Source organism: Otolemur garnettii, unplaced genomic scaffold (assembly GCF_000181295.1).
Source record: "Otolemur garnettii isolate 467f Iridium unplaced genomic scaffold, OtoGar3 scaffold00002, whole genome shotgun sequence".
Taxonomy (NCBI): Eukaryota; Metazoa; Chordata; class Mammalia; order Primates; family Galagidae; genus Otolemur; species Otolemur garnettii.
Window position 1 is genome coordinate 54228808 of NW_003852397.1, and position 26872 is coordinate 54255679.

The window sequence follows — 26872 nt, forward strand, 5'->3', positions numbered from 1 at the left end:
ACAGCCACACCTATCACTGGGTCTTATTATTGGGGTAGGGCTTATATTTAAAAATGCATAGAAATCCTGCTTGGGCTTATTTTTTGGGGAGGTCTTATTTTCGGGAAAACATGGTATATGGCTCTATAGTCTAAAATTAAGCCAGTAGAGAGCCCTTCAATTACAAAAGCATTTTTCATGGGCTTATCAGTCATACACTCCTCAGTGTGGCTTAGATCAGCAGGACTGTTTGGCTGAGCTTGGGTGCTCTATGAAACATAAGTTTAGGCTGGGAAGGGTAGGGAATAATTTTGAGGCTGGTCTTAGGAGAGGCCTCAGGGGTCCTCAGAAGGAGCATAAGGTGCCTCAAAAGTGGGGAGGAGATTCCAGAAGGTAGGGGAATGTCACAGATGATTTTACCTGCCACTACCCTGAGACAAGGAGAAAAACTGGTTGTTTCCTTCTGGACCATGTGCTACCAGGCCCAATTCTGCTTACTCTGTGAGTTAGACCTTCTGCAGGCCATTCTGAATTCCAAAAGGTCCACTCACAAGTAGACCTTTCTGCAATTTCAACAACCCAAATATATACTTACCCTTAGTGTATAATTGTCATAACCTTTTGAATAAAAACTGTATCACCAAACTTGGTTTGGAGTTTTCCCTCAGAATGGCTCTGTGTTCCCCTGAGAACCATGCTGGCCTCTGTTATTTTAACATTTCTAAAACCCCAAGGCAACAACACTGGAAAATGACTCTGAGCAATTCTGCAAAAAACCATTTTCCAAGCACCCCAAAAGTTAGGAAAGAAACAGCTCCATGTCGTTTATGATTAAAGAGCCCTAAAGAGCAGCAGGGTATGAATGGCACTAATTCTAACCTTTTAGCTCTTCAGAAAATAATAAATGGGTGAACGTGTCCACTATGGAAACAAACTCCCTCATCTTTTCAAAGGTACTTGAGTTTGGAAGCGTGAGACTAAAGGATTCTTTAAAGTGAATCGTGCAGCTTAGACATGCCGGGCACCCTGTTTTACAAGAGCCTTTATGCTCAGTGGTAGCTGTGCCTCCTGACACGCCTCCTCCTTCTCCACTCTACTCTCTGCCACCTGTGCCCTGGGCAGGCCCAGTGAATACCTGTGCTCCTTGTGTGATTAACAGTCTGTAATCATGCCCTCTCTCCTTAAAAACCTCCTGGTTTGGATGCTAATTTTACATGGCCACCCACCTATGCTTAAGTCGCTCAGGCTTTGGGGGGCAGATTTGAGACTTTGTGGTATGAAGGGGATTAGGCAAACCCCTGAGAAGCCACTTGTCCAGACTTCCTGAGGACTTTGTGCCATTGAGTTCCAGGACAGACTCACTTGTCTGTCTACTTGAATTTCTTTATTTTGACAACATAAGTCAGGTTTCCTGGAGAGGGGACGGAGGGACTCAGCTATCTCACCACCCAGCTCCATGGCTGTGTGACTCTCTTTTCTTCAGGGCCCCTACATTCCCCACCCCTCTTACCATTCTCTAGCTAGCCCTTCATTCTACCACTCACTCATGGCCCTCTTGCCTTCATTCCTTCTCCCAGTATCTCTAACTAACTTTACCCTGTCATCCTTGTTCTGATTTTGAAATAGCCCATTACCTCTGTTCATACCACTTATTCTGACTTTTGCCAGAAGAAATGAGACATTCTTGTCTCTCTGACTTCTCTATTATCTCCTAGGGAGAGGACATGACCCCAGGCTTTCAAAGAACGCCATTAGCTCTAACCCTGTGTCTGGAGCCACTTAGAAGGGAGGATTTTAACTCAGCAAACCGCCAGTTCACTTCTGCTTTCATTTGGCTAGGATTGGTCAGATAGTCCTATATCCTGGCTTCCCATAAGAAAAAACAAACAAAAAAACCCAACCCCAAAACCCCAAGCCAAAAATCCTCTGTTCTTTATTGGTTAATATCCTTCAACCAGTACATATAAGAGATCACCAATTTGTGTTTAATTCGGCTGTTAGCACAGACACACGTCTCTGCATTTCCCTAGACTGATGGGGTACTCTGATAAGGGCTGCTCCCCCCCCCCAAGCATGTCGTTGCTGTGCTGAAATTTTATTGAATTAACTGAGTATGTGAAGTGTTTGCATTTCAAAACTTAGATAGGAAACTTCATGTACAGGGATTTCTGATTTAACACTGATGAAGATGCCAAGTTAAATAGCCCATTGGAATGAAGCAAATAGTTCCCCTGGGGCTCAGCCAGAGAGAGCGGCGGGCGGCTTTGCTCTTTGGGGCCTTGCGTGGGTCTTCCCAGTTTCTTTTACTAAAGCTCAGATCGTGAGATCTGCAAGGTCACTGAATTAGTGACTGGCAGTTTGGTTTCTGTCCTTCCCTCCTTCTGTGACTTCAGACCTTTCCTGTGCCCTTCTCCCTTGAGAATGGGCAGTGGCGGGAAATGGAGGTGGCCTTGGCGTGTCACTGGGGCAGGATTTCTGAGCAGCCACTACAAAGTCCTCCTGTGCCAGGGTGAGCTGCAGGAAACAGATTGGAGTGCCCTCTACCTCTCTCAAACTCCCCTGGAGCAGCTGCCAACGAACTCCAATAGTAAAAGAAAAAGCTTATTCATGTCCATAAAATTAGAGCCCTGCTGTTTGAAAACATTTATTTTTAAAAATTAGCACCTTATAGTTTAAATAGAGATTGCAAATGGAAGCCGTTGGAAAGGGTACATCCTGCAAAAACTTTTGTTTGGCCTGAGTATTATTTGTTTATTATTTTTTAATGTGAACAAGTTGCCACTGTTAAAAAAATAGGCACTTCAAAGAAAATTTTCTCTTGAAAAATGGGAAGGTTGGTCCTCTGTGGGTTAGCCTTCCTCCTGGTAGCAGTTAGTTAGAGCTGGGTAGGAGCTGCTGCTTTAGCTCCACCTGCAGGTTCCAGTTTGCTACAGTCTCTACCCCTCCCTATTGTCACTTAGAACCAAAGACAAGCGCGACCTCCCACTTGTAAGCATACATGCACTGTTATCTTTTTGTTAAGTCTGTTGTATCACCTTCCTGGATCCCACTGGTGTTTGTATTTGAGACCCTCAACTTAAAATAATAGGTACTAAATAAAATTATGGTTAGAGAAGAGCCAGTAGAAACTGGCTCTGTTTTTTTCATCAGTCAGCCAGTTTTACGGCTTAGACCTTTTTCTGTCACTTTGGCTCAGGCCTTTCTAACTGATCCTTAGCTAGGCACAGGACTGGGAGAGGATAACCTCTTTTTCCATGTACCATTTATTTTCATGCCTGCTTTGTGTTGTGAAATTTCATTTTCCTACTTGCTTGGCCTTGTCAAATGTCTGTTCTAAGGGGCACTTTTATTATGGTTGTAACCTATATTCCCAACCTCAGCTTGCCCCTCGTTCTCGAGGGATCACTCTGTTTATCTTCCCTTTGATAGGGCTCTAGGAACGGGACTCTGGGCCAGTTAGCTTTGGTCTCATGTTGCCTGGGGCTCTTCCTTGCTGCTGGAAGTTGGGCATTTCACTATTTGCATAGGCATTCTGGTTTGTGAGGCAGGGTAGCTGTCACAGCCTCTGCTTGGCCAGAGGCTAGCGAGGGCCTCCTGCGTGAGGGCAGACACTGAACGCTTTGTTGCAACTCAACTTGGTTGCAGATGGGCTCTTACTTCGGCTCCTCCTTGTGCGCAGTTGACCTGAATGGGGACGGCCTGTCTGACCTGCTGGTGGGGGCCCCCATGTTTTCTGAGATCAGAGATGAGGGGCAGGTCACCGTCTACATCAACAGAGGAAATGTGAGTACAGCACTGGGTAACATGGGGGTGGCTGCAGGGAAGGGACATTTGTCCAGCTGGTGGTGACTGGGCATCCCTCTGGGCTTGCACTGGGCCGCATTACCCAGAGGAGGTAAAAAGACATGATTCCTGCCTTAAAGAAGCTCTCTTCCATGAATGGAAACTTATATGCAATATTGCAACTGTAAACATGCAGAGGCCGGGAGGAATCTTAATAGCTGTCATTTGAGTGCTTACTTGTACCAGGGACTGTTCCTCCTGCTTTCTGTGAGTGATTTCAAGGCAACGTATACATGGTATCAAGGGTCCCCATTTCTCAGGTGCAAAAACTGAGCACCAGAGAGGTTAAGTAACACTTCCCAAGTCACACAGCTATGAAGTGGTGGGGCTGGGATTTGAGCCTAGGTAAACTGTCTTCAGAGCTGACATGCTTCATCTTGAGGTTACACTGCTTCTCTGGCAGTATGTATACATCTGCCCAGGGAGGCAGAGGAGGGCAACACAGTGGCTGGGGGAATCTTGAAAAAGGAGCAGGAGTTAGCAAACAGGCAGGGTGCGGTGTGACAGAGCTCCTGGCAGGAAGCTGAGCCAGTGGGTTAGGTATGAGGCAGCAGGACCACTCAGCTCAGCATGAAGGGACAGGGGATTTAGTGGTGGGGACATAATCTTGATGTTCCTCATTCTGCAGAATGATGAAAGGGATGTGACAGAGTCAGAAAGATGCTTCTACCTCTCTGCAGCTGATGGAGCCTGGGCAGAGGGGGAGAGCAGTGTGCTCATGGAGGCAGGAGGCCGGTGAGAAAGCGGAGTCTTCAGGACCTGGAAATTCGAGTGTTCAACAAGAGGGCAATGGTTCAGTGAACACATTCTGGCACCTGCCTTTTAGCCAGCATGAGAAAATGCTTATGAGAGAATTAGTGGAAAAGCAGGATGATAACTGTGTACAAACAACCTTTAAAAATATGCTAGATATGGGATAGCATATTTTAGTGGGTAGGGCCCCCATGGCTTAGTGGGTAGGGTGCTGGCCACATGCACTGAGGTTCGAACCCAGCCTGGGCCTGCTAAACAACAATGACGACTGCAACAAAAAAATAGCTGGGTGTTGTGGCAGGTGTTTGTAGTCCCAGCTACTTGGGAGGCTGAGACAATAGAATCGCTTATGTGATTTGAGGTAGCTGTGAGTTGTGAGGCCACGGCACTCTACCGAGGGTGACATAGTGAGACTCTGTCTCCAAAAAAAAAAGTGAAAATATGCTAGATACATACAGAATGCGAGTAACAGAGCTGTCTGGGCGGTGGTGCTCGGGCGGACTTTTGGTTTTGTCTTCATCCAAGTAGTGAACACATGCAACTTTCAGAAGGAAGAAACATCAATAACTGTTATGTAGTGACCAAGATGCCTGTTACCCAATTGGGACAGGGCAGTGTTGACTGAGCATACCTAGGTCAGCGGAAAGAAACAGCAGTCAGTAAGAGGCAAGCAGGGAAGGTTAGAGCCTTGTGCTGCCTCTGAAGTCGCAGGCTCTATGGGAAGGTGCTTCTTGGTACCTGTAGCAGCAGTTCTTGGTGCCGGCATCCTCACTAACATTCCAGGAAGGGGGGGACAGAGCAGGACATGGGGAGAAATTGTCCTTAGGGAGATGAGAGCAGTGGCCATTCAGTGGCTCTAGTGTATAACATTTGCAGGAGGCAGAAACACTTATGCAGGTGTTGGACCCAACTGCCCGACTGTTCTAAATTAGAGGGTGGACTCTTAAAGTGTGATAATTCCCCCAGAACTCTCTGGGCATGATGCACCCACACGCCCCACCCTCTCAGCCAACATATCTTGCTGTGTGTGGTTACCCTAAGTACTAGGGTCTTATTTCTGTTGAGCCTTACAAGATTAGAAAGCAGTATGGAAGAGTAGAAAATATGGCTTTGGAGCCAGGGGACCTGAGTTTGAATCTTGGTTTTTGTCATTTCCTGGCCTGTGTGACTTGGACAATTTGAAACTGGTAGCTCAATGTCCTTGTCTGTAAAGTGGGAAGAGTCGTAAGGTCTTCTTTATAGAGTCGTTTCATGATTTAAACAAGGGCATGGATGTACAGTACATTGTACATGGAAGGGGTTAGCTACTGGTTTTTCTTCTTCTCCAGCACACTAGTAGGAAGAAACTCACACATGTTTGTGTTTATCATAGTATCTTTTTTGTTTTAAATCTGCAAATTGTGTTTATAAGGAAAAAGAAGATTGGTTGTGAGAAAAGCCAGGTGCTCTAGGGATGGCTTGAGGTTGTATGGTGGGTCCTACACCTGGGAAAGCTTAAATATTCTTATGCCTCAAAACATCAGGATCCATTTGTACTGCTCAGATATTTAGGTTGGTGATTTGGGAGGAGAGTTGGGTATGACTCTGCCCCAAAAGATGTCTTTTCCTGTCACCGTATACCATTGACCCCCTCCCTCTGTTGGTTATTGTTGCTCAGGAAACTCAGACCTGAGCCACGTGCGATAACAGGCACAGGGATATGTGCCACCACCCTCACCCTGGCCGAGAGTTGCTGGGTGTTTGGCTTTTTGGAGCCACGGCTCTGTCTCTCAAGATTACTCATACGTGTACCTTGCAGAACAGCTTTATAAACTTGCACTGAAAGGCATAGGAGTGAAAAAGTCAGAAAATATATTCCCTTTTAAAACAATAGTGGGGGGCTCGGCGCCTGTGGCTCAAGTGGCTAAGGTGCCAGCCACATACACCTAAGGTGGCAGGTTTGAATCCCCAGCCTGGCCTGCCAAACAACAATGATGGCTGCAACCAAAAAATGGCTAGGCGTTGTGGCGGGTGCCTGTAGTCCCAGCTACTTGGGAGGCTGAGGCAGGAGACTCGCTTGAGCCCAGGAGTTGGAGGTTGCTGTGAGCTGTGATGCCATGGCATTCTACCCAGAGGGATAGCTTGAGGCTCCGTCTCAAAAAAAAAAACAATAGTGGGGGGAAAATGTTGTGCCATAAGGAAAGCTGAGCACAAACTCTGGGGACAGGTAGGTTTCCTCATTTAGAGTCTTAGGACAAGGGGGAGGGAGTGATCATTGGTGAACACAATATTCTCCTTCCCTCAAAAATGCATCTGAGGCCAGCAGAGACCTTCCTGCTGCACAGGTAACAGAAACTCATCGTGCCACCAGGAGAGAGAAATTTTGGTTCCTGTGATTCTGCCCAGGTGTTTCCTGTCGATGGAAATGTTCTTGGAGGGCGGCATCTGAGCTCTGTTTTTTATTGCCTTTTTTTTTTTTTTTTTTGGTTTGTTCTGTTTGTTTTTGTTTTGTTTTCCACTTTTTACCTCCATCCTGTTTCCCAGGGAGCCCTGGAGGAGCAGCGGGCCCTGAATGGGGATGGTGCCTACAACGCACACTTTGGGGAGAGCATTGCCAGCCTGGAGGATCTTGACGATGATGGGTTCCCAGGTGAGCTCACTGGCTCCGTGCACAGGGAGCCTCTCTAGGTGTGGCACAGAGTCCCACTGTGGCGTACAGCCTGACTTCTCTGTCTGTCTCTAGAGCAGTGGTTCTCAATCTGTGGGCAAAATTACATTTATGAAGTAGCAATGCAAATAGTTTTATGGTTGGGGTCACCACAACATAAGGAACTGTAGTAAAGGGTCACAGCATTAGGAAGGTTGAGAACTACTGCTCTAGAGGCTCGGGCCTGGATCTATTGGCCCACTCTGATGGCCCATCAATGTGCTGTGGGGAGGGAGGACAACCTTTAGAGATGTTCTCTGTGTGGACACTCAGGGCTGAGCATTGGGCCCCCTGGAGTTTGGCTTCTGTATAATCCCTTCTCGTCAGCTCAGCATTCTTTGCTGTCTGCAGTGGAAACGAATGTTGGGGTGGTCCATTTGGTGTTTCTTATGGCAGAGAAGTTTGAATTAGCTTCCTCCTGCTACAAACTTTCTTTGGCTCTGAGCCTCTGATGCTTCACGATGCTCTACTATGTTGTTGGCATTTTCTACTATGTTGTTGTAGACATTTTCTCCTGTGATAATGGCAGTTGAGTTGACTTGTGAGTTTGTGTATGTAGAGGGGTGGGGGCACAGCCTCTTGGCTTTTCTCCCTGGCCTGTTTGATGCCTCTTCCCCTCACTGTACATGCTGTGGGCAGACACTGGGACTCAAGGAGCCACGGCACTAGGGTGTGTGTGTGGCAGGCACAGGTCTTGCCTACCCAGGAGCCAGGCTCCTCTGATGCCTCATGACATTGGCCACAGAGGGAGGGCTTCATTCAGAGAGGGGACCTCCAGCTCCAGGTCATGTGAGTGGTTGCTCCTCACCCTTGACCTCACTTCTGCAGACACATGACTTTTGTTACAAGCCAAGGGGAAAAAGTAAGGAAGATCTAGGCTTCCTTCCAGGAGATGTCAATTTGTGAGAATAATGTTGATTCTTTTTCAGTGAAGTGAATGCCATTTTATGCATTTCCTTTATCCAGGAATAGAGTCGAATTTCTCAGTTATACAGTAACCATTGTCTATGGAATTCCCCTCTCTGGCAGACAGACATTAGGGTGGGTAGCTTATAGTTGCGTTTCTTTGATTGGATTGGTCAGTAGTTTTTCTTATGAGGATGAGGCAATTTCTGTTATTAAACTCTTCTCGCCTTCTACAGTTATATTTCTACCTTTTTTTTTTCCTGCTAAGAGGTCGTGTGCCTAATTTAATGCTTGAGCAATCAGTAGCCAAGAATTTCTGGTATCCTGGGCCTCAGATAGGATAACTAGAATTAGGGAAGCCACACTTACATTATTCCATGTGACTTTTCTAACCTTTATTTCCCCCCTCAGATGTAGCCATTGGTGCACCCAAGGAGGACGACTTCGCCGGGGCAGTCTACATCTACCATGGTGATGCCAGTGGGATGGTCCCTCAGTACTCAATGGTAATTGCTGTGGGAGTGATACGTAACCGGTTGTTCCCACATTCACACAACGAGTACGTGTAGAACCTTCACTATGCACCATGTCTTGGCGGGTACAAAGGAAGATACAGCATTGTTCTTGTCTTCAGCCTCTCCACCCTTTAGTGAAAGACACAAGCAATTGATATTGCTAATTAAATACAAAAAAGTATTCTTAGAATCCTGAGAGGGCTCACTTTAGGGATGCATTCTGCCTAGAAAAGATAATATCCAAATCTCACCCAGAGTTAGAAGCTGTTTTTCTAAGAAGACAGAGGAAGATTTCTCTTATTCTTACTCCATTGTCTCCATCATGCTAAGCTAAGAAAATGAAAAATGTTTAAAAATATCATCTAGAGAGACAGTGGTGGATAGAGGAGGGGTCTGAAAGGTAGCAGCTGCTGTTGTTGCAACTGGCATCAAAACCAGCAGTTTGTCAAAGCCTGGGCCTTGTGCCCCAGACTTGGGAATGTGGAAGTGGTAAGTTCTAGTTTTTGCCCTATCAGCTTGGTGTTTGATTTTGCTGATGGTGTCAAGCCCAGCCCATGGGAAAAAAGGAAGTCACGCTCTTGACAGAAGCATCGTCAGGATATTTGCGGATGTCTGTGTGTGGAGTAGCCCTGGCTTGCATTGTTCTCCCAGTGGGTCAGTGACAGAAAGGGACTGAGCACACATTGAGACATTTCCAATTAACAAATACCTATTTATTGAATACTTTGCACTAACCAGATCCGACTCATGTTTATATGTGTCTATTCATATCTTAATTCTAAGAGGCAGTATGTAAACATAAGTACAACTTATACATTTATTATGATTGTTCTTCTTTCAGTAAATTTAAGGCAGCTAATTAAGGGTTGAAGATTCCTGTTGAGCTCAGCAACTCCACTGTAGGAGACAGGTGCTTAGGGAGGTGCTGGGGAGAGGAGGCCTGTTTGTTGAGTATCTGCCCTGCCCTTTTCTTGCCTTTAATCCTCACAATAACCATGTGACTTGCATATGTTTATCATTTGCCATTCATTAATCTATGAGGTGACTACGACCCACAGAAGTTACCTGAGTGGCAGTATGGCCATGGAAAATTTGCCAGTCTGATTGCTTGAAACTTTTACCATGAATCACCATCCTCATCTCCATGCTAGAAAAAAGGAACACTCAAGAAAGTTCATATTCTTTATGAATATGGAAACTTATTTTGCCATGAGGCCTACATACTCTAAGGAGTATTTATCTGGACTAGCTTTGGACTACTTATTAATATTTCTACTTTTCTTTAGAAATAAATAACAGTGACATTAACATACTCTTAAATGATTTAGCTGACATGGCAGGAGGAAGAGATCTTTGGGGACAGTTTGGGGGCCACATATGAATCACAAGAGCTTCCCTAGGCTTCCCAGTGTGACAAGGTAAAAGTCATCCAAGGAGCCCCATGCTCAGGCAGTGGTCAAGGTCATTCTCCACGCATCCTCCGGGAAGCTTGTTTTCCTGGACCTCGGAAGCTAATCACACAGAGAGGCAACCTGTGAGAGACCCCTGCTTCCCCTCCTCCAGGGCCCTCCAGTGTTTTGTTTTGTTGCTGGGTGGAATCCCTGCAGAGAGCCACAGTATAAGTCTGTGGTTAGTGTGGAGTGCCATTAGTAGGAAGCAGGGTGGCAGCTGGGCTGTCTTTGTCAGCACACATGCTGCCTTGTTAACTTTGATAAAGAGAAGCAGTTTGGGTCTCTTAAAAAAAAAAGAAAGAAGGAAACAACTATGATTACACTTTTCTGAGCTGTTAATATATATATGATAAGGTTAGTGATTTAAAAGGAAAAAAAATCCTTTAATGACAGAGTCTTCCAGGCTTAGGTCCTAGACAGAGCTGGCATTGTGTGGGTGAACTAGAGGAAGAAATCAGAAACAACTCTGGGCAATGGAATCACTTTTCTTTGGCCCAGATTGGTATTATTTCTGCTGGGTAAATTGTGAGATCAGTGCCGAACTTCCATATTCCTCTTTAACTCATTCCTCTTCCCCTAGTTTACCATGGAAAGTGTTGATTTTAAGATCCTTGTGTGCCTTTCTCAATTTGAAAGCCCTCTGGGCATGTGAGGGCGGCTCCTGTGATCTTTCTTCTGCCATAAGGGACATTGCATATAAACCTGGTCAAGCGGAGGTTTTCCAAGGCTCCTGGTTTTCATTTAGGGTTATTAGCACCGAGCAGACTTATCTTCCTGGCTTTATAGCATAATGGCCTGCAGATGTCTGTGGAATAACTTAAGCCTGGATCACCACCCCCAGATGGACCACCCCTTCTCTCTCCTCCTTGTCTCAGCCACAGCAGACCTTAGAAATGCAGACCCAGGGCAAGCTGCTGCTACAGTTCTTGGACTTCAGAGCTGAGATGGTCTGCTTAAAGCATGGTTCTTAAGAAATATGCAGACACACATATATGTTTGTTTAGACAGAGCCATGTGGAAGGTGGTGCTTTGCCTGTTAGCAAGAAACATTTCTCCAGTGTTTCCTACAGTGTTCTGATTTGTACTTTGATGGTTTCACATTTCCTGTTGGATGGCTTAACTGAAGATGGCAGGCGGCCCTCTCTGATCACTTCTGGAAGGGTTAGTTGCAATTATCAGCTGCTGGGGGCAGGGACATCCTTGGCGTCTCCATTTGTAGATCCTGTGGAAACTCCCCCTGCCTGCCCTCGTGACTTCTCTACAGGATGACTCAGTAAGGAAAGGGATAAGGAAAGTCAGAGTAAGCCCCTGGATATGTGTAAACTTCATTCTGATACAAGACATGAAAATAAAGCATTTCTCTCGTCTTCCTCAGTGAGGGCATTGGGAGGTATAAGCTTCCCCAAGGAGACTCTGCAGATCAAGGGAGAAGGAGCAGGCTAGATCCCAGAAGATGGAGCTTTTCTGATTCAGAAAGTTCAGCATCTTTGTGAGAAACTGTGCCACAGGAATGTCAATGCACAGCTTCAGTGTGAAGAAGACTATTTGTACAGCAAATATTCCTTTTTTTTTTTTTTTGAAGAGACAGAGTCTCACTTTGTCACCCTCGGTAGAGGAGTACTATGGCATCATAGCCCAAAGCAACCTCCATCACTTGGGCTTAGGCAGTTCTCTTGTCTCAGCCTCCGAGTAGCTGGGACCACAGATGCCCGCCACAACGCTCAGCTATTTTTTTGTTGCAGTTTGGCCAGGGCTGGTATATGAGGTCGGCGACCTACTCACTGAGCTACAGGCATGGCCCACAACAAATATTCTTGAACCAACACTCCTGTGTTGACATGTGAGAAACTTAATAATGAATAAATAGTATGCATGGCTGGGTACATACCTTTAGTCCTAGCTACTCAGGAGGCTGAGGAGGGAAGATCACTTGAATTCTAGTCCAGCTTAGGCAGCATAACAAGACCCCACCTATACATTTTTTTAAAAAAAATGTTAAAATGTATGTATACACACAGAGTATATACAGTCAAACCTAGTAAGTTGACCACCCAAGGAACTGTAACAAACTGGTCAACATATGGGGTTGGTCAATATGAAGAAGTAGGTCTACTGTTCTGATATGTACATGTGGTGCATGTCCAGTCTATGAAAATTAGGCCAACTTGAGGTGGTCACTATAGGGAGGTGGTCAGCTATAAACACAGTGTGCAGTTTACTTTGGTCACAATAAACACAGATGCTAGTGTGTCCATCAAATATAGCAGTGTTGGGTATTGTGGTTGGTTGAGGACTGCCTTTTGGGGGCGTGCAGCTTTCCTATAATTTATAGACGGTTCAGAGCCACCAAGTTCCAGATTTACTAGTTTAAACTGTTTAATCCTGTCTGTGAAGCTTGGGAGTCTATAGATCTTCTAGTTGGCTGGATGGAGAGATCATTTCCATGTGACCATCTTTTCTATCTAGACATGTTAATTATCTGTCTCTCCAGGGAAAGATTCTTTAATGTGTTCCTCTTAGGAATGGGGTGCTAGGCTTGGTGCCTGTGGCTCAAGTGGCTAAGGCACCAGCCACATACACCCAAGGTGGCAGGTTTGAATCCAGCCTGGGCCCGCCAAACAACAATGATGGCTGCAACCAAAAAATAGCTGGGCGTTGTGACGGGTGCCTGTGGTCCGAGCTACTTGGGAGGCTGAGGCAGGAGACTCACTTGAGCCCAGGAGTTGGAGGTTGCTGTGAGCTATGATGCCACAGCACTCTACCCAGGTGAAAGCTTGAGGCTCTGTCTCAAAAAAAAAAAAAAAAAAAAGGAATGGTGTGCTAAATACTTAATATGTATTTGGATAGAGAGATATAAGATAAATACATTCTTAGAATTTTAGCCAGCTACACCTGTATAAAAACAAAATAGAATCTCTATTAGGAATGAAAGTTAAACTTTATCCATTTTGAACTTCAACATGTCAAAACATTAACATATTCGTTTAGGTGGATTTTTCATTAGTATTGAACTTAGAGGAGAAGTTTTGAATGATGACATTTGGCAAAGCAAACAATAACAAAGGCGTGTGTATTCAACAGCCTGCTAAAGACTCCCCGATCAAATTAGGATTGATCATTTCTGTCTTTCAACAGCTTTAAGACCAAATGTTCCAGGGAAGCTGGAATGAAATAGCACAGTTCTTATTTGTGACTGTGGTCCTTTCTGGTAACTTCATTTCCCTATTTGTTTCAGAAACTATCTGGGCGGAAGATAAATCCAGTTCTGCGGATGTTTGGCCAGTCCATATCAGGAGGCATTGATATGGATGGAAATGGCTATCCTGGTAAGCTGTTTTTCTTTCGAGGTACACGAGATAAATGAAGATAAATGCAGGAGGTAGGATAATTTCCAGTCTGGTTAGCAATCACTATAGCCATTTAGGATTAGGAAAATTTGTACAACAGAATACAGTGTTTTGCCTGGTATTTGATTTTAAGGTGAAAATACTGTGGAAGTTTATTTTGGAGTTTTAAAATGATCTAGTCTGAATGGTTCAAGCACCAAGAGGGTGGATTTTTTTTTTTTAGTAATTTCTGTGGTAGCATTTTTTTTCTAATGAAGAAAGAAACCACTGTCCATGTTTAAAATGATAGATAGCAAAACTGCGTGTTTTTCTTGACATTTAACCATATTTAGAGGCTTCTTACTCTTGAGAGGGAAAAGGAATGGCATCTTCCCTGCCCCTAGCCCCACTCTTGGAAGAACATTATTGAGAAAGATTTTCAGCAAGCAGAAAACCATGTCCTTCTTACTCACAGACAAAACAGACCTACACCAGTCAAGGCTGGCTGGCTTGTCTTCAGGGTTATTAGTGCCCTGTGGAGACAGAGGCTAATTGAGTAAAAATATATGATTTCAAACCCCAATCCCAAGTGATATCAGGTTTAGGTCAAATTGACTGGGTGGTGGAATAGTGGTTCTTTGGGTGTTTGAAGATGGAGTAGAATAAGATATGGAAAAAAAAGATAAGAATCTGAAAAAATCCAGAATCATTATGGAATTCAGAAAACATTTTCCTGAATGTACAATTATTTTGCTTCTGAGAAAATATTTCTTTCCACTTAAAATCTTTTTTTTTTTTTTTGAGACAGTCTCACTATGTTACCCTTGGTAGAGTGCAGTGGCCTCACAGCTCACAGCAATCTCAAACTCTAGGGCTTAAGCAATTCTCCTGCCTCAGCCTCTCAAGTAGCTGGGACTACAGACTCCCACCACAATGCCTGGCTATTTTCTTATTGCAGTTGTCATTGTTGTTTAGCTGGCCCAGGCTGGGCTCGAACCTACCACCCTTGGTGCATGTGGCTGGTGCCATAACCACTCTGCTATGGGCACCGAGACTCCACTTAAAATCTTAAAAAACTAAGACAACCCTGTTTGAGGACACCAAGTTTTGTGGTTTCATACAGACAAGAATTTTGAACATTCCTTAAGACTTCACAGAGCTAGGAGTAGAAGTGGAATTGAGAGGGGTCAGTGTTGATGCTTTTGTCCCCAGATAGATTCTCATGGGTCTTTTTAAGTTTGAGAAAGCAGTCCTCCTTGTTCTGGGCCATTAGTGGCCGTCCTCAAGTAATTACTTATATGGGTTTAGCACTTTAATGTATGCAAAATGCTTCCATATGCAACGTACAGCTCACAGCGACCCCAGTATTTGGATAGGGATGGGGTTTTCCTCCATTTTATAGATGAAGATGCTGAGCCTTAGAGAGGGTCAGGGACTGGCCAGAGTTTGCAGTGTGGATGGGGACACAGGCTTCCCAGTGGTTCAGCTGCTTCTCTGTAAATGCATGGTGAGCTGGGTGCTTACATTTCACGTTTCTGAATTTTTTACCTTGCATTCTTCTTTAGAGAAATGACAAATTCATTAGGTTCTTTTGATTTCAAACATCCAGTTAATGAAAAAAGACTATTGAAGACTTTAAAGTCTAAAAAGACTATTTGAAGTTTACAAAATTAGTAAACACACCAAAGTGTGGGAATTTTAGGAATGCTATAATTCATGGATTTGCTACTTATTTTTCCATAAGGAGGGCACTGCATAGATGCTCTAGCCATTTAGTGACATATAGATTCAGACTCCCCTGGACTCAGGTGCTTGGTGCTGTACATTCCAAATTGTATATAAAATCAGCACATTGTACCCCATAAATGCATTAATGTACACAGTTATGATTTAATAAAAAAAAATTGTTAAGAGAAAAAAAAAAACAAAAAAAACCTCCCCAGCTAAGGTGTTGATATTAGGGGGAAAAAAGATAGCTTACTGGATGAATAAATATGTCCTAAATTAAAGTCATTTAGGAAAAAACATTACTGGGTAAATAAGTGTCTTTGTTTACTAAGTATTTTCATGAGTTTTCTGATTTAAATATATTATATGCATTTAATAAATATTAAAATATTCAATATTTTGTTCAATGAGTAATAAATATTAATGAATAATAAATATTTTATGATTTAAATATTATGAAATATTGGCAACTTTTAAAGAAGGTTTTAGGGATAGTTATCTCCATTGTACAGAGTAGGACACTGTAAGATACTCTGAGGTCATATAGAATGATGGCTGGAGGTGATTTCATGAAGCTAGCGCATTTTCCATGAGTCATTTAATTCTAGGTATCTCTCTCTCTAATTCATTGATGTCAATATATATATGATCTGAGCTACTTACAAAGGTCTGACAATTAAGTTCATGATGTCATCCTAGAAAAAGTGCTATACACCTCATTGCTAAATATCTCTGCAGTCACCTTCAAAGTACTCCCCTTGAGAAGCTGTGTACTCACACCAACACCTAGTCCACCCTTCAAAGCAATTTTGGAACTCTTCTTCTGGGATGGCTATTAGAGCTGTCATCATAGGAGATCTGACAATTAAATTTGAGAACTTACCACTGTGCGCTTACGTTGGCAGCACTGTACAAACAACTTGGTAAGGTTTCAGAGCCTTGGTATATCAGCGTCTCACAGCTGTGTTCATGTTGACATGTGGCATTGTCTTGTGGTGTATGTTATTGTCACTACATGTTTTTGTGTACCATACAATAATAGTTCTGATGGCAATTCCAAAAAAGAGTTCTAAAATTGCTTTGAAGGGTAGACTAGGCACTGCCACTGGTGCATAGCTTCCCAAAGGAAGTATTTCAAAGATGACCATACTGATATTCAGCAGTGAAGTATATAGCACTTTTTTGAGGACAAATTCACAAACTTAATTGTCATATCTTGTATATAATTTAAAATATACTAGTAACCACATAAAAAAATAAGAAACAAGTGAAGTTAATTTTAATACTGTTTTATTTAACTCAGTGTAGGCAATATATTATCATTTCTACATATAATCTATATAAAAATTATTAATGAGATAGTTAATGGTTTTCTGTACTAGGTCTTTGAAATCTGGTATATATTTTATACTTACAGCATATCTCAAGACCAGCCATATTTTCAAGGCCAATAATGGTGATTGGCTGCCCTATGAGACAGTGTGGTTCTGATTTTTACAAAACCAATTCATAGCCTAGACAGTGGCACCAGAGGGCTCTCTGACCTCAAGGCCTACTCTCCATTGCTATAGACCACCTTGCAGGGACTGCGGGGGTGGTTGGGCAGTTTTCAACAGGTTTCTGAACACTATGAACTTCTTGTTTTTAGATGTCACTATTGGAGCCTTCATGTCTGACAGTGTGGTTCTTCTCAGGTGAGTTGCCTCACTCTTATTGCGTAGGTTTGGTTCTTCAGGGGTGAGGGATGGAATTTGGTAGGGGAGGCACCCAGGGAGTTGCTCACCTTTAGTCAGTGTTTTCCTCTGTTCTGTTCCTTGCTGATGGAGGTGCTTAGTAAAAGGGAATACTACCTTTATCTTCTCATTTCTTATCATCTATCCCAGAACTTCCAGCTGGTGTGAGATGATGGCATCCCTGGAGCTTCTAGGCACAGCTCAAGGTGGTCTAGTTCCTAAGCCCATAGATAGCCCATTTGTTCATGTGCCATACAACCATCATCATATTCTACAGGTACCATAGCACTCAAAGGGGCTGTCCATCCTATCTCTCCATTCTTATACCCTGAATCCTAATCTCCTCAACCCCCTGGAGACCAGAAGCCTGCTGCCTACTGGACACATGTCACTCTCTGTTGGCAGCAGAGGCAAGGGATGTGAGCATAAGCCCAGAGCTTGCTGAAGCTCGTGCAGTCTGGACCTCTCCTACAAAGGCCAGTGGGCTGCCATCACCACCCACGAATCCTTTCCAAGTATTTCTAGCAGTATGAGTCACAGGAGACAGAATTACACTTTGGAGTGAGAGCCAACTCTTAGGTTTTGTTAATAACCCGATGGCAGAACTTTCTAAAATAGACTAGTAGGATCTTAGGGTTGGAAGGGATCCCAGAGGCCATGTAGTTCCACACCCCAGATTCTTCTTAATTCAGCAGTGCCTTCTTCTGAGTCTCCACTGCTGGATTACATAGCCTCTTTTTGAATGAAGTGCCCCATGAATACGGGTTTAGTAACATGTAAGGGACCCAACTAACCTCCAGGTAATGCTAAATATTGAATTATTAAAGAGGCAGTATAGGCTTGAGGTTGAATGTGAACTCTGGGGCCAAGTTGCCTGGGTTCAAACTCTGACTCTGCTCTTTCTAGGTTAGATGAATTTCCTGGGCAAATTTTGTGCCCTTTCTGTTTCAGGATTCTTTTCTGTTAATGGAGACAATAATACAGATGCTCCTCTGCTTATGACGGAGCTGGCTTAGTAGCCTAACTGCATTACCAGGTGTGCAGGCTATTTATTGTGACCCTGTCTTTTCCCTGAAAGCAGCACTAATCCTGCAAAAGGCCAGGACAACTTGAGCAACATCATGTCAAAGGGCATCCCAACCGTTTTATTATTTACCTGGAAATGAAGTATCAGGATTTGCGCTATGAGCCATTGTAAAGAAGTGTTCCAGATACAGCTTCTTTTTAAAAAGTTTGGATAGTACTTGCAGAGCTGCCCTTGGGTGCCCCTTTGCTTTTATCTCAGTGGCTGGCACATTTGCAGGGACTGAGAAATGTAGTCTCCCTGGCCCCAGAAGTGTGGGCAGGCCCTGGCTCTGCCCTTAGGAAGTTTGCTTCTCTCGGATTAGCTCTGGGGCAGGTCCTGTGTTGGGGTGATAGGCGCCTGGTGCTGTGCCATTGGAGGTCACAGGAAGTGATCAGAGAGGCCTATGAAAGATTTCTGAGCTTTTCTTCTTCCAAAAACAATACTTGGAGTTGAAATTAAAAGGTCTGAGGGAACTGATTTGACAGATGTTGGAAGAAGATGTACCTGTGAGGTCCCTGAGGGCCATTTCAAAGGATTCTGTTTTCACAATCTCCAGGTCATTCTGCCTGGCCTTTCCCCTCCTGTTTCCTGCTCTCTTCACCATCTTCTGCAGAGCTGTCCTGTGAGAGGAGGACTCAGCTTCCTCCTTGATAAGGTGGCCTCTGGGTATGATGGGACAGGCTGGACTTTGCCTCTGTAGGGTGACCAGGCAGGTGAGGAACTGGGCAGGGTGGACATGGGCTCTCCCTGGTGCCTCTGTCCATTTGTGAAACTTTCAGCATTCCTGTGGTTCTCAGTCCTCTGGCTTGGAATAAATTTGCAAGTATTTAAGCAGGGTTTTTGCATATCCCTTATCCTGGAAACAAGAGGATGATTTTTCTGGGATCTTACCTAGCTTTGGGGGTGCTTCATGCTGGCAGGGAAGACTTGGAAATTGTGACAATTCACTATAGTAAGTGGGGGCCAGAGGTATGTGTACTGAGGTGGGACCACAGAGAGGAAGGATGCCCAGATGCCAGGGGTGTTAGGGGAGGACTCCTGGGGGTGGGGCCCTCTAGCTGGCTGTGAGGAGCCGACAGAACTATAGAGTATCTACTGGCATCTGTACAAGCACATTGGTTGGGATAAACTATTTGCTTTCTAAGTTACTTCTAGCATCATCTGAGGGTGAACCCAAAAGAAAAAGGAAAGACCAGCATGTTGGATTTCTTTCGGGCAACACTGTTTGGCTTCTGTTTTCTCCTACAGCTGGATTTTGCTCTTTGAGTCCCACAACTCCATTGCACCTATCACCACTGCCCTTCTGTCGACCCATCTCCCAGCAGTGTGGCAGCAGTAGAGTCCCCTCACCCCATCTGGGCTGTGTGTGCCCTTACTTCCTTTTGTCACTCAGGTTTTTCTTAATGCTTTTTTCTCCTGGAGCTGGTGTCAGTCATTCCCATCCCGCCTGTCACTCTGGGCTTCCTTTGAGGAAGCATCTCACAAGTGAAGTCATTGTTTTCAAGCCACTAATGCACCCTAATCTTGTTATGTCACCCCAGCAGCGTGCAGGCCAGGGCTCCACAGGGGTAAAAGGGCCTCTTTGTGAGGCCTGGAGGGGAGAAGGTTAAGCTACAGCTTAGGTACAGCAGATGTGTGCAGTGAGAGCAGAATGGTGTGATTCACTCTCAGCTTTTGTTGGACAACTCCCCCCTCCCTGGGAAGCCCTCAGATGCTATCCATCCATCCATGGGGGATGGTCCATGTCCGGGAGGAGAGTGTGGATGTTCATCAGGTTTCATTTGGCCCTGAGACCAGGAGGGTGGATTGCTTCTGCTCTGGAGTACTTTGCTGTTACCAGCTGGGACTCCATTAATCAAGTTCTTTTAGAAAAATACTGATGAACTGATGGGGCTAAGTGAAGGAGGAAATTTGCTTGACTGGATGGGCCTGAAACTTTGCAGCTCATGTTTATAATGGTAATAGATGCTTTTGGAGGAATCCCTGCATATACTTCTATTTCTTGAGTCATGGCGTCACTGTAAGAATTCCTCTTAGATATATCCTTATCTTCCTAATAGAATGGAAATCGGTACTTAATTGGTAAAATTTTAAATAATCACTCAGCATCTGCTATTCCTTTTGTGACTTTAACCAGATGTGTTTTATTGACAACTAATTTTCCCTGACTACTGGGGAGCTAACAATTAATTTCTTAGGCAATATGCCAGAAAAAGTACTTACAGAACACATTGGTCTTTCTCTCTTGAGTTCTTTCATACTTAAAATAAAGGCGGAGTTGAAGGCCTAGGATTTATCCTTGATCTATCCTATTGGTATAGTTCTTGTTTGGTTCTGAGAACTGTTCCTTACCACCACTAAGTGACTTTCCCCTCTTGTCCTGCAGAGCAAGACCCGTCATTACAGTGGACATCTCCATCTTCCTACCAGGCTCCATCAACATCACGGCGCCTCAGTGTCATGATGGACAGCAGCCTGTGAACTGCCTGAATGTCACCACCTGCTTTAGTTTCCATGGCAAACACGTTCCTGGAGAAATTGGTAATGATCCCAGGACAGCCATCTTAGCTGGAGTGGGTTTGCATGGAGGATGTTTCAGACATTCCCCATTGCTGAGCATCCTGGTTGGTTTTGCAGGCAGTAGGTCCACTGGCTGGACACCCTTTCCCATCCTTTCTCTTTCCTGTTTATGGATAATGTTCCTAATTTCTTACAACCTCCAGCTCTAGGACAAATAACCTTGGACATCAAACATCCTTTTTCCAGACTGAGGTGTCCATGGACCATGAGTGGGACAGGCCTGTGTGGGATTGGTGGAAATATAATGCCTGGAGCCTGGCTCTTATTAAACATTCTGAGCAGTTAGAAAACAGAAATGACAGGATTTTGGAGGCTCCTGATTGAGTGTGCAGCATCAGCCAGATGTCAGGAAGGGTTATACCATTTACTGTGGAAATGGAGACCAAAGATGGATGGTGGGATTGGGATGCTGGTTTTACAAAGGCTTAGGTTTCTAAAAGAGGAAGTCTGCTTCGAGAATTGAAAAGAGGCAGGTGTCACCCTGATAGTTGAAATGTCCCTGCCATTGCTTTGATGGAGGATAATCAACTTGCTAGCTCGCTCCAGACACTGGACCCTGAGAACAAGAAAGGATCACTGTTGATTGGAATTCAGAGGATGTGATCACCTGAAGGAAATGAATCTGGAGCATTACACAGATTAATAGGTGCTTTGTTTTAACTTAAAAGTCTGATTTAATAATAGAAAGTAAAATTCCAGGCCAACAAAAAACCCCAAGACAAGTGTGGACTTGCTGACTTTCTTAGATATTTTCAATGTCATAAGTGATGCCCCTCGCTACTCCTCAGCATCCCTGGTAGCTTGTTTGAGATGCAGACTCTCAGGCCTCCATCAATTGATACATGATCCCCACTGGATTCAGGTGCATATTGGAAACATGCAGAAACACACTTCCACAAGCTAGTTCATGCTTTAACTGCACCTTGAATGTCCTCCCTTATTCAATCATGTGTTCATCCTTCTCAGCTGTCTCATTGGCGCTTTATCTTGATCTTCAAGTGGATTGAATATGCTCAGTGATTAAACTTTGTACTTATTTATGTAGTTTTTTTGTCTTTTGAGATCTTAGGAATTTCAATATTGAATGCAATTGTATGATGAAACTTGGGAACTGGTTAGTATGTAGTTTTTTTGTGTGTATCCCAGTGGGAAAAAGAAACTCATTCAAGTTCATACCCAGCTATTGGTGAAGCCAGGAGTTGGATCCAAATTCGATGATATTTTAGTTCTGCTAATGCTCACCAATTCCCTAATTGTTTAAGATGCCATAATCTTAAGGAAAAAAGCTTTCTGGTGGTCCTGGGACTTGTGTGTCCTCCATCAAATACTACCTCATCGTATAGCTGGACTCCATTAAAAACATTTAAAAAAAATGTTTGAAGATCAATTTTGATGCACATGAAAATAAGCAGAACTATTATAGAACCCTACCAGAAGCAAGAAATTATGAGTTCATGTGTGTATGCATTTGAGAAAGATTTTCTTGTGTGTCCACATGTGTCAGGCACTAGAGATGACAGTCCTGTGTGTATGGAGCCTCTATAGGGAAATACAGAGTTTCTACTATTCTGATCTTGAAGCAGTGGACTACTTTCAAACTCTGTATCACTGTTGTGGTGAAAATGAGGATCAATTGATATAGCGGGAACAGAGGAGAGGAAACCAAGATGCACATCCAAGCAGGAGTGATTTTTGAACAGGAGACAAGCAATAGAGCATGTTCTGTTGAAGGCTTGTGGGCTGAGCGAGGTGGAGATGTGACAGCCTCCTCGTGCCTTTCCCAACCAGCAGCCCTTTCTGACGCCTGTCAGGCCTTTCATGGACTACCAGGCAGGAATATAATGCAAGTCTAGGCTTAGCCGTGGCCTTGGAGGTAAGGTGGAAGAGACGGGTAATCATAAGACTTGTACTGTACCTTGTGGGCAGTACGAGGCAACATGGCTAATATCCAGCTTCAGGTGGGGACCGTCCCACACTTTGCACCCCCATTCAGGCCTCTTCCTTAGCCTCTATCTGCCGCATGGGTTTGCAGATGAAATTCCATATCCCTTTACACTCTGAGGGGATGTTTGCCCACATTTATTTAAAATTCAGGTTAAAGGAGATGGAGAATTGGAATGCAGAATTTTTGGATGCAGAACCCCCCCCATTTCATAGCAATATTTAATAATAAATGCTTGACCAACAGATAATTTTAAAGTTGTACAATAAATTTTTAAAAATTTTCTGATTTTTCCTCTTTAACAGAAGAAAAAACATGAACTGAAGAATTAACAATAGAAAGTTAATAATTATTAACTATAACTTAATAATATTTATAATTAATAATTATTAACTTTCTATGTTAATTCGTCAGTTCATGATTCTGTTTTAATAATAGAAAGTTAATGGGCGGCACCTGGGGCTCAGAGGATTAGGGGGCTGGCCCCATGTGCTGGAGGTGGCAGGTTCAAACTCAGCCCTGGCCAAAAACTGTAAAGAAAGAAAAAAAGAAAAGAAAGTTAATAATTTCAGAAAAAAAGGCACATCCAGGCAAAATAGTCAAGGTTATTTGTAAAATGCAGTGTTACAATTCTACTGTGAATAATGAATTGACTACAAATAAATTACTCTGAAAAATTTTTCAATATGACAGGAATATTCTGAAAAGCCAGGAAACATCATGTCTTTGCTAGAGTATTATTCTGTTCCTAAGGAATAAGGCTTCAATGACTGTGTAATTGGAAGAGCTCACTTCTCACCAAGTTGCCCTTCCCAAGGTGGAACTGCAGAATTTTGGTATCAACAGGGTAATGCGGAAGATTATTCATCCCTGGCATTTTCCTGCCACTTTCTCTGGCATTCAGGGAAGTGAACTACATCTCAATCTTCTCAGTAGAGGGAGAAATGCAGAAATCTGTGCAAAAATGAAGTGGCAGTGGAATGGAGAGTTTGGGGTGGGGAATGATGGGCCTGTGATGGGAAATGAGGTGACGGTCAAGGCAGCTTGTCTGTAGCTGCGGGTCCAGCAGGTGTGGCAGTGGGTGAGGTGTTCCTGGAATTCAGCTTAGAAGGCAGCCCCTGCACTCTGTGTTGTTGGGAAGATCAGGTCTCCAGTCTCCAGATGGAGGAAGGATGGGGCACCTGCAGGGCACAGACATCCTCCTCTGCTCTTCTCCAGGTCAGCAGAGGGTACTGGTTGGCTCGGTGTCATCTCCCAGGTGTTTGCATCAGGAGCCTGCGCCTGAGACTCTGGGTTACAAACCTTCCTTACTCCCTTGCTCGTGGCTGCAGAGGAACCCCATTGATGGTGGCTTTGTCCACAGAATGAACAATGAATCAGTGCCAGCCCTGGGCAGGCCTTCTGGGCACTTCTCAATGTCTGCATAGCCTGAGCTGAGTTTGTCAGCAGGATAGCATGGGCCTGCAGCCCGGGCCCTTAGTGTGCTAGGCACTTCTCTGCAGCTGTCAGAAGGGGGGTCTATTTTCTGGCATCTTTAGCCACATGACTCCCTCTCTGAGGATGGTTTTGGGAGCCATATGCAGTCGCTATTAAAGCCTTGTCCTTTAGTTTCTTTGTCTCTACTTGATAGGGCTTGAGCACATGTACCAAGAAGGGACACCAATCACCTCTTTATTCCCTGCTTTAGTGAAACCATAGCTCCTACTTGATCAGGGCAGTGTTCAGGGCCAGCTGATGAGCAAAGCCACCAAAGGTGCTACTATAGCTTCTGGAAATACTGTGGAAAATACTTTCGCTGTAGGGGGTAATTCTGCCTTTGCCTCTTAAACAGGCAGAGTCCAATTAGGAAAACAGACCACACTAGTTATTTCAACAAAGGGAATTTAACCTTGAGAATTAGAGTGCAAGTCATAGAGGACCTAGGTCTGTACCAGTGGATACCAAAGTGTAGTACCAGACTAGCTGGATCAGTATCACCTGAGATCTTGTTAGAAATGCATATTCTAACTGAATCAGAAACTCTGAGGGTGGGGCCAGCAACTGTGTTTTAACAGTGTCCAGGTGGCTTAGATTTGAGAGCCACTGGTCAAGGTTATACATGTAGTTGGGGTTTACCACTTCCTCGGGGTTATCAGAGCCTGTAAGCTTAGAGAAGAGACCCTGTGGAGCTGGGGCCTAGACCTCTGAGAAAGGGTGCTGGCTGGTGCTACTGGTCTCCCTGAAAGTGGATGGTGAGCCTGGCTCTGGGGTTATTGGGAGAAGCTGGAAACTAGAATTCACTGCTGTTGGGACCAGGTGCCGTGAAACACTGTTGCTGGGTTAGGCTGCTAGGAATAGGAAGTGCGCAGGAAGGACTCCCTTCTCCCTCTGCAGGCTCACTCAAGCTCTCTGCCCGCAGAGCCTCACAGTGAGCCCCTGGCCAGATAGAAATGAGGTTTGCAGCATCCCAGCTCCAGCATCATGGTGCAGAGCAGGGAAGGGTGGGCTGGAAGTGAGAACAGCTTCATAAACCAGCACAGCAAGTATCTATCGAGTTCCTGAAGCCCTAATTGGTCATTCCATCAACAATAATTAACGTCTTTCAGAGTGCCAGGCACTCTGCTCAAGTCTGGGGACAGAGCAGTGAACAGGACGGGCAAAGGCCTTGGCTTCAGGGTGCTTCCATCCTGGTGGGCAGGAGGGAAGCAGGCACTCAGCACAGAAGCGGCTGCTGCTCCCACGCTTTGTCCTCCCGACGCACCTCACTCAGCCCATGGATGGCGGCACCGTGCTCAGTGTGCGAATGCTAACACAGACTTCTCACTCTGCTGGTGGGCTCCCCCAAGAACTGGTGTATAACATATTTTATTAAAGCAGGAGTCCTGCCCGTCCCAAATAGTATTAACCATTTCGCTCTTGGCCTGGGGAGCAGCCTGTGGCAGAGTGCTCTGCTCCTAAACCATGGGCTATATTTGGATCTAATCACTGGCCAGGCTGATGTGTAAACTTGCTTGGTCCTCTCTGGAGGCAGGGAATCGAGCTGGCAATTCTGCACTCTCACCAGAGTACTGAACAACCAGGAAGGGGTGATCCCTAGGTGGTTGAGTTTTGCACTCTAATCCAGGGCCCCTGTATGTCCAGACCTCTCAGACAGCCCAGCAAAGCTGTGAATAAGCAGAGGTGACTACTCTGTCTCCAGAAAAGCAGTTGAGCCCACATCCTGAGAGGTGGCACTAAGGTTATCCATATTATAGCAAAAATAGTGTTGAAACCAGGTGACCTGTCTCCAGATCTTTCTTCTGGCATTAAGGTTGCATTTATGCTCTGGAGAGAGTTTGTACAGAGAGAACATGCTCTGAGCTCCTCCTGGTCTCTCAAGAAGCATGGAGATGGGGCGATGAGGCAAGTCCATGTGATGTGAGGAATGGGTAACCTAGTCTAATAATTACAACTTCATTCCTTGGGGTAGGGATCTAGGAAAGCTAATGAAGTGGAAATATCCTTCCTCACCCCCTCCTCTTCCTGGAAAACTCTAAAGCAATGGTTCTCAACCTCAAATGCCACGGCCCTTTAATGTAGTTCCTGTGGGTTGTGACCCACAGGTTGAGAACCGCTGCTCTAAAGGAAGCTTAGAGTAACTCTGGAAGGAGAATTTATTAGTAGGATTTCACAGCTGAAATCTTGTTCTGTTGGAGAATGAGAATGAATCGAAAGTTGCTGGGAGGGACCAGAGCCAGGGTTGATGAGAGACAGCTGGCTCTTTCCTGGCCCGGGCCTGTGGGGGAGTGGGCCCTGGGGAACCGCTGGGGGGCAGGGGAGGGGGGTGGCTGAAAGTCTTACTCCGGGCTGATCAGCTTTTCCATCAACATGACATCATTCGACATGGCATGGACACAAGCTGCCAGAAGGAAACACTTGAAGATGTGAAATGTGCTGTTGGGGGAGGCCCTAATCAGAACCAGCACCCTCCCTGGTCTGACGGCACTGGCTGGCTGGCTTGCATTAGGGGCGGCTGCGGGCAACCCTCCCAGGGCCTGGACCACTGAACCCAGCGAGCCAACTTGCTGCTTTGCTGACATGTCGTCCGCTTCTTAGGGGCTCCCTTCCAGCACTCTTGGGTGGGTGCAGTTTAAAACTACTAGTTGTGCTCAGGGCTTCAGAATGGTCTGCATTTCTTCCTATCTACTCACGCAGGCAGGGTTTCTTATAACAAATCTTGCTTTCTTCTAAAAGAGAGAGTCTGATACAGAGTTGACCTCTTTGTGGGTAAAATTTCGAAATACATTTTAGATCAAGGAGAAGCACTTAGTAGGCAGCTCTAGAGATGAAATGCTTCCCAAATGCTTGTGCTTGGTGAATTGAGTAAGTCAGCATGTCTGTGACTA

At 44.7% G+C, this 26872-nt stretch overlaps 1 protein-coding gene across 1 annotated transcript in view; it reads left to right on the plus strand.

Annotated features, from left to right (window-relative positions):
- The window catches only part of ITGA9 (integrin subunit alpha 9), a 346390-nt gene that overhangs the window by 55949 nt on the left and 263569 nt on the right, over positions 1–26872 (plus strand). Inside the window, exons 9-14 of the mRNA XM_003781794.3 lie at positions 3625–3762; positions 7099–7204; positions 8579–8673; positions 13369–13459; positions 16836–16881; positions 20373–20527. Of these exons, the coding sequence (XP_003781842.1) occupies positions 3625–3762; positions 7099–7204; positions 8579–8673; positions 13369–13459; positions 16836–16881; positions 20373–20527 (631 nt within the window). The remainder of the gene's footprint in view (positions 1–3624; positions 3763–7098; positions 7205–8578; positions 8674–13368; positions 13460–16835; positions 16882–20372; positions 20528–26872) is intronic.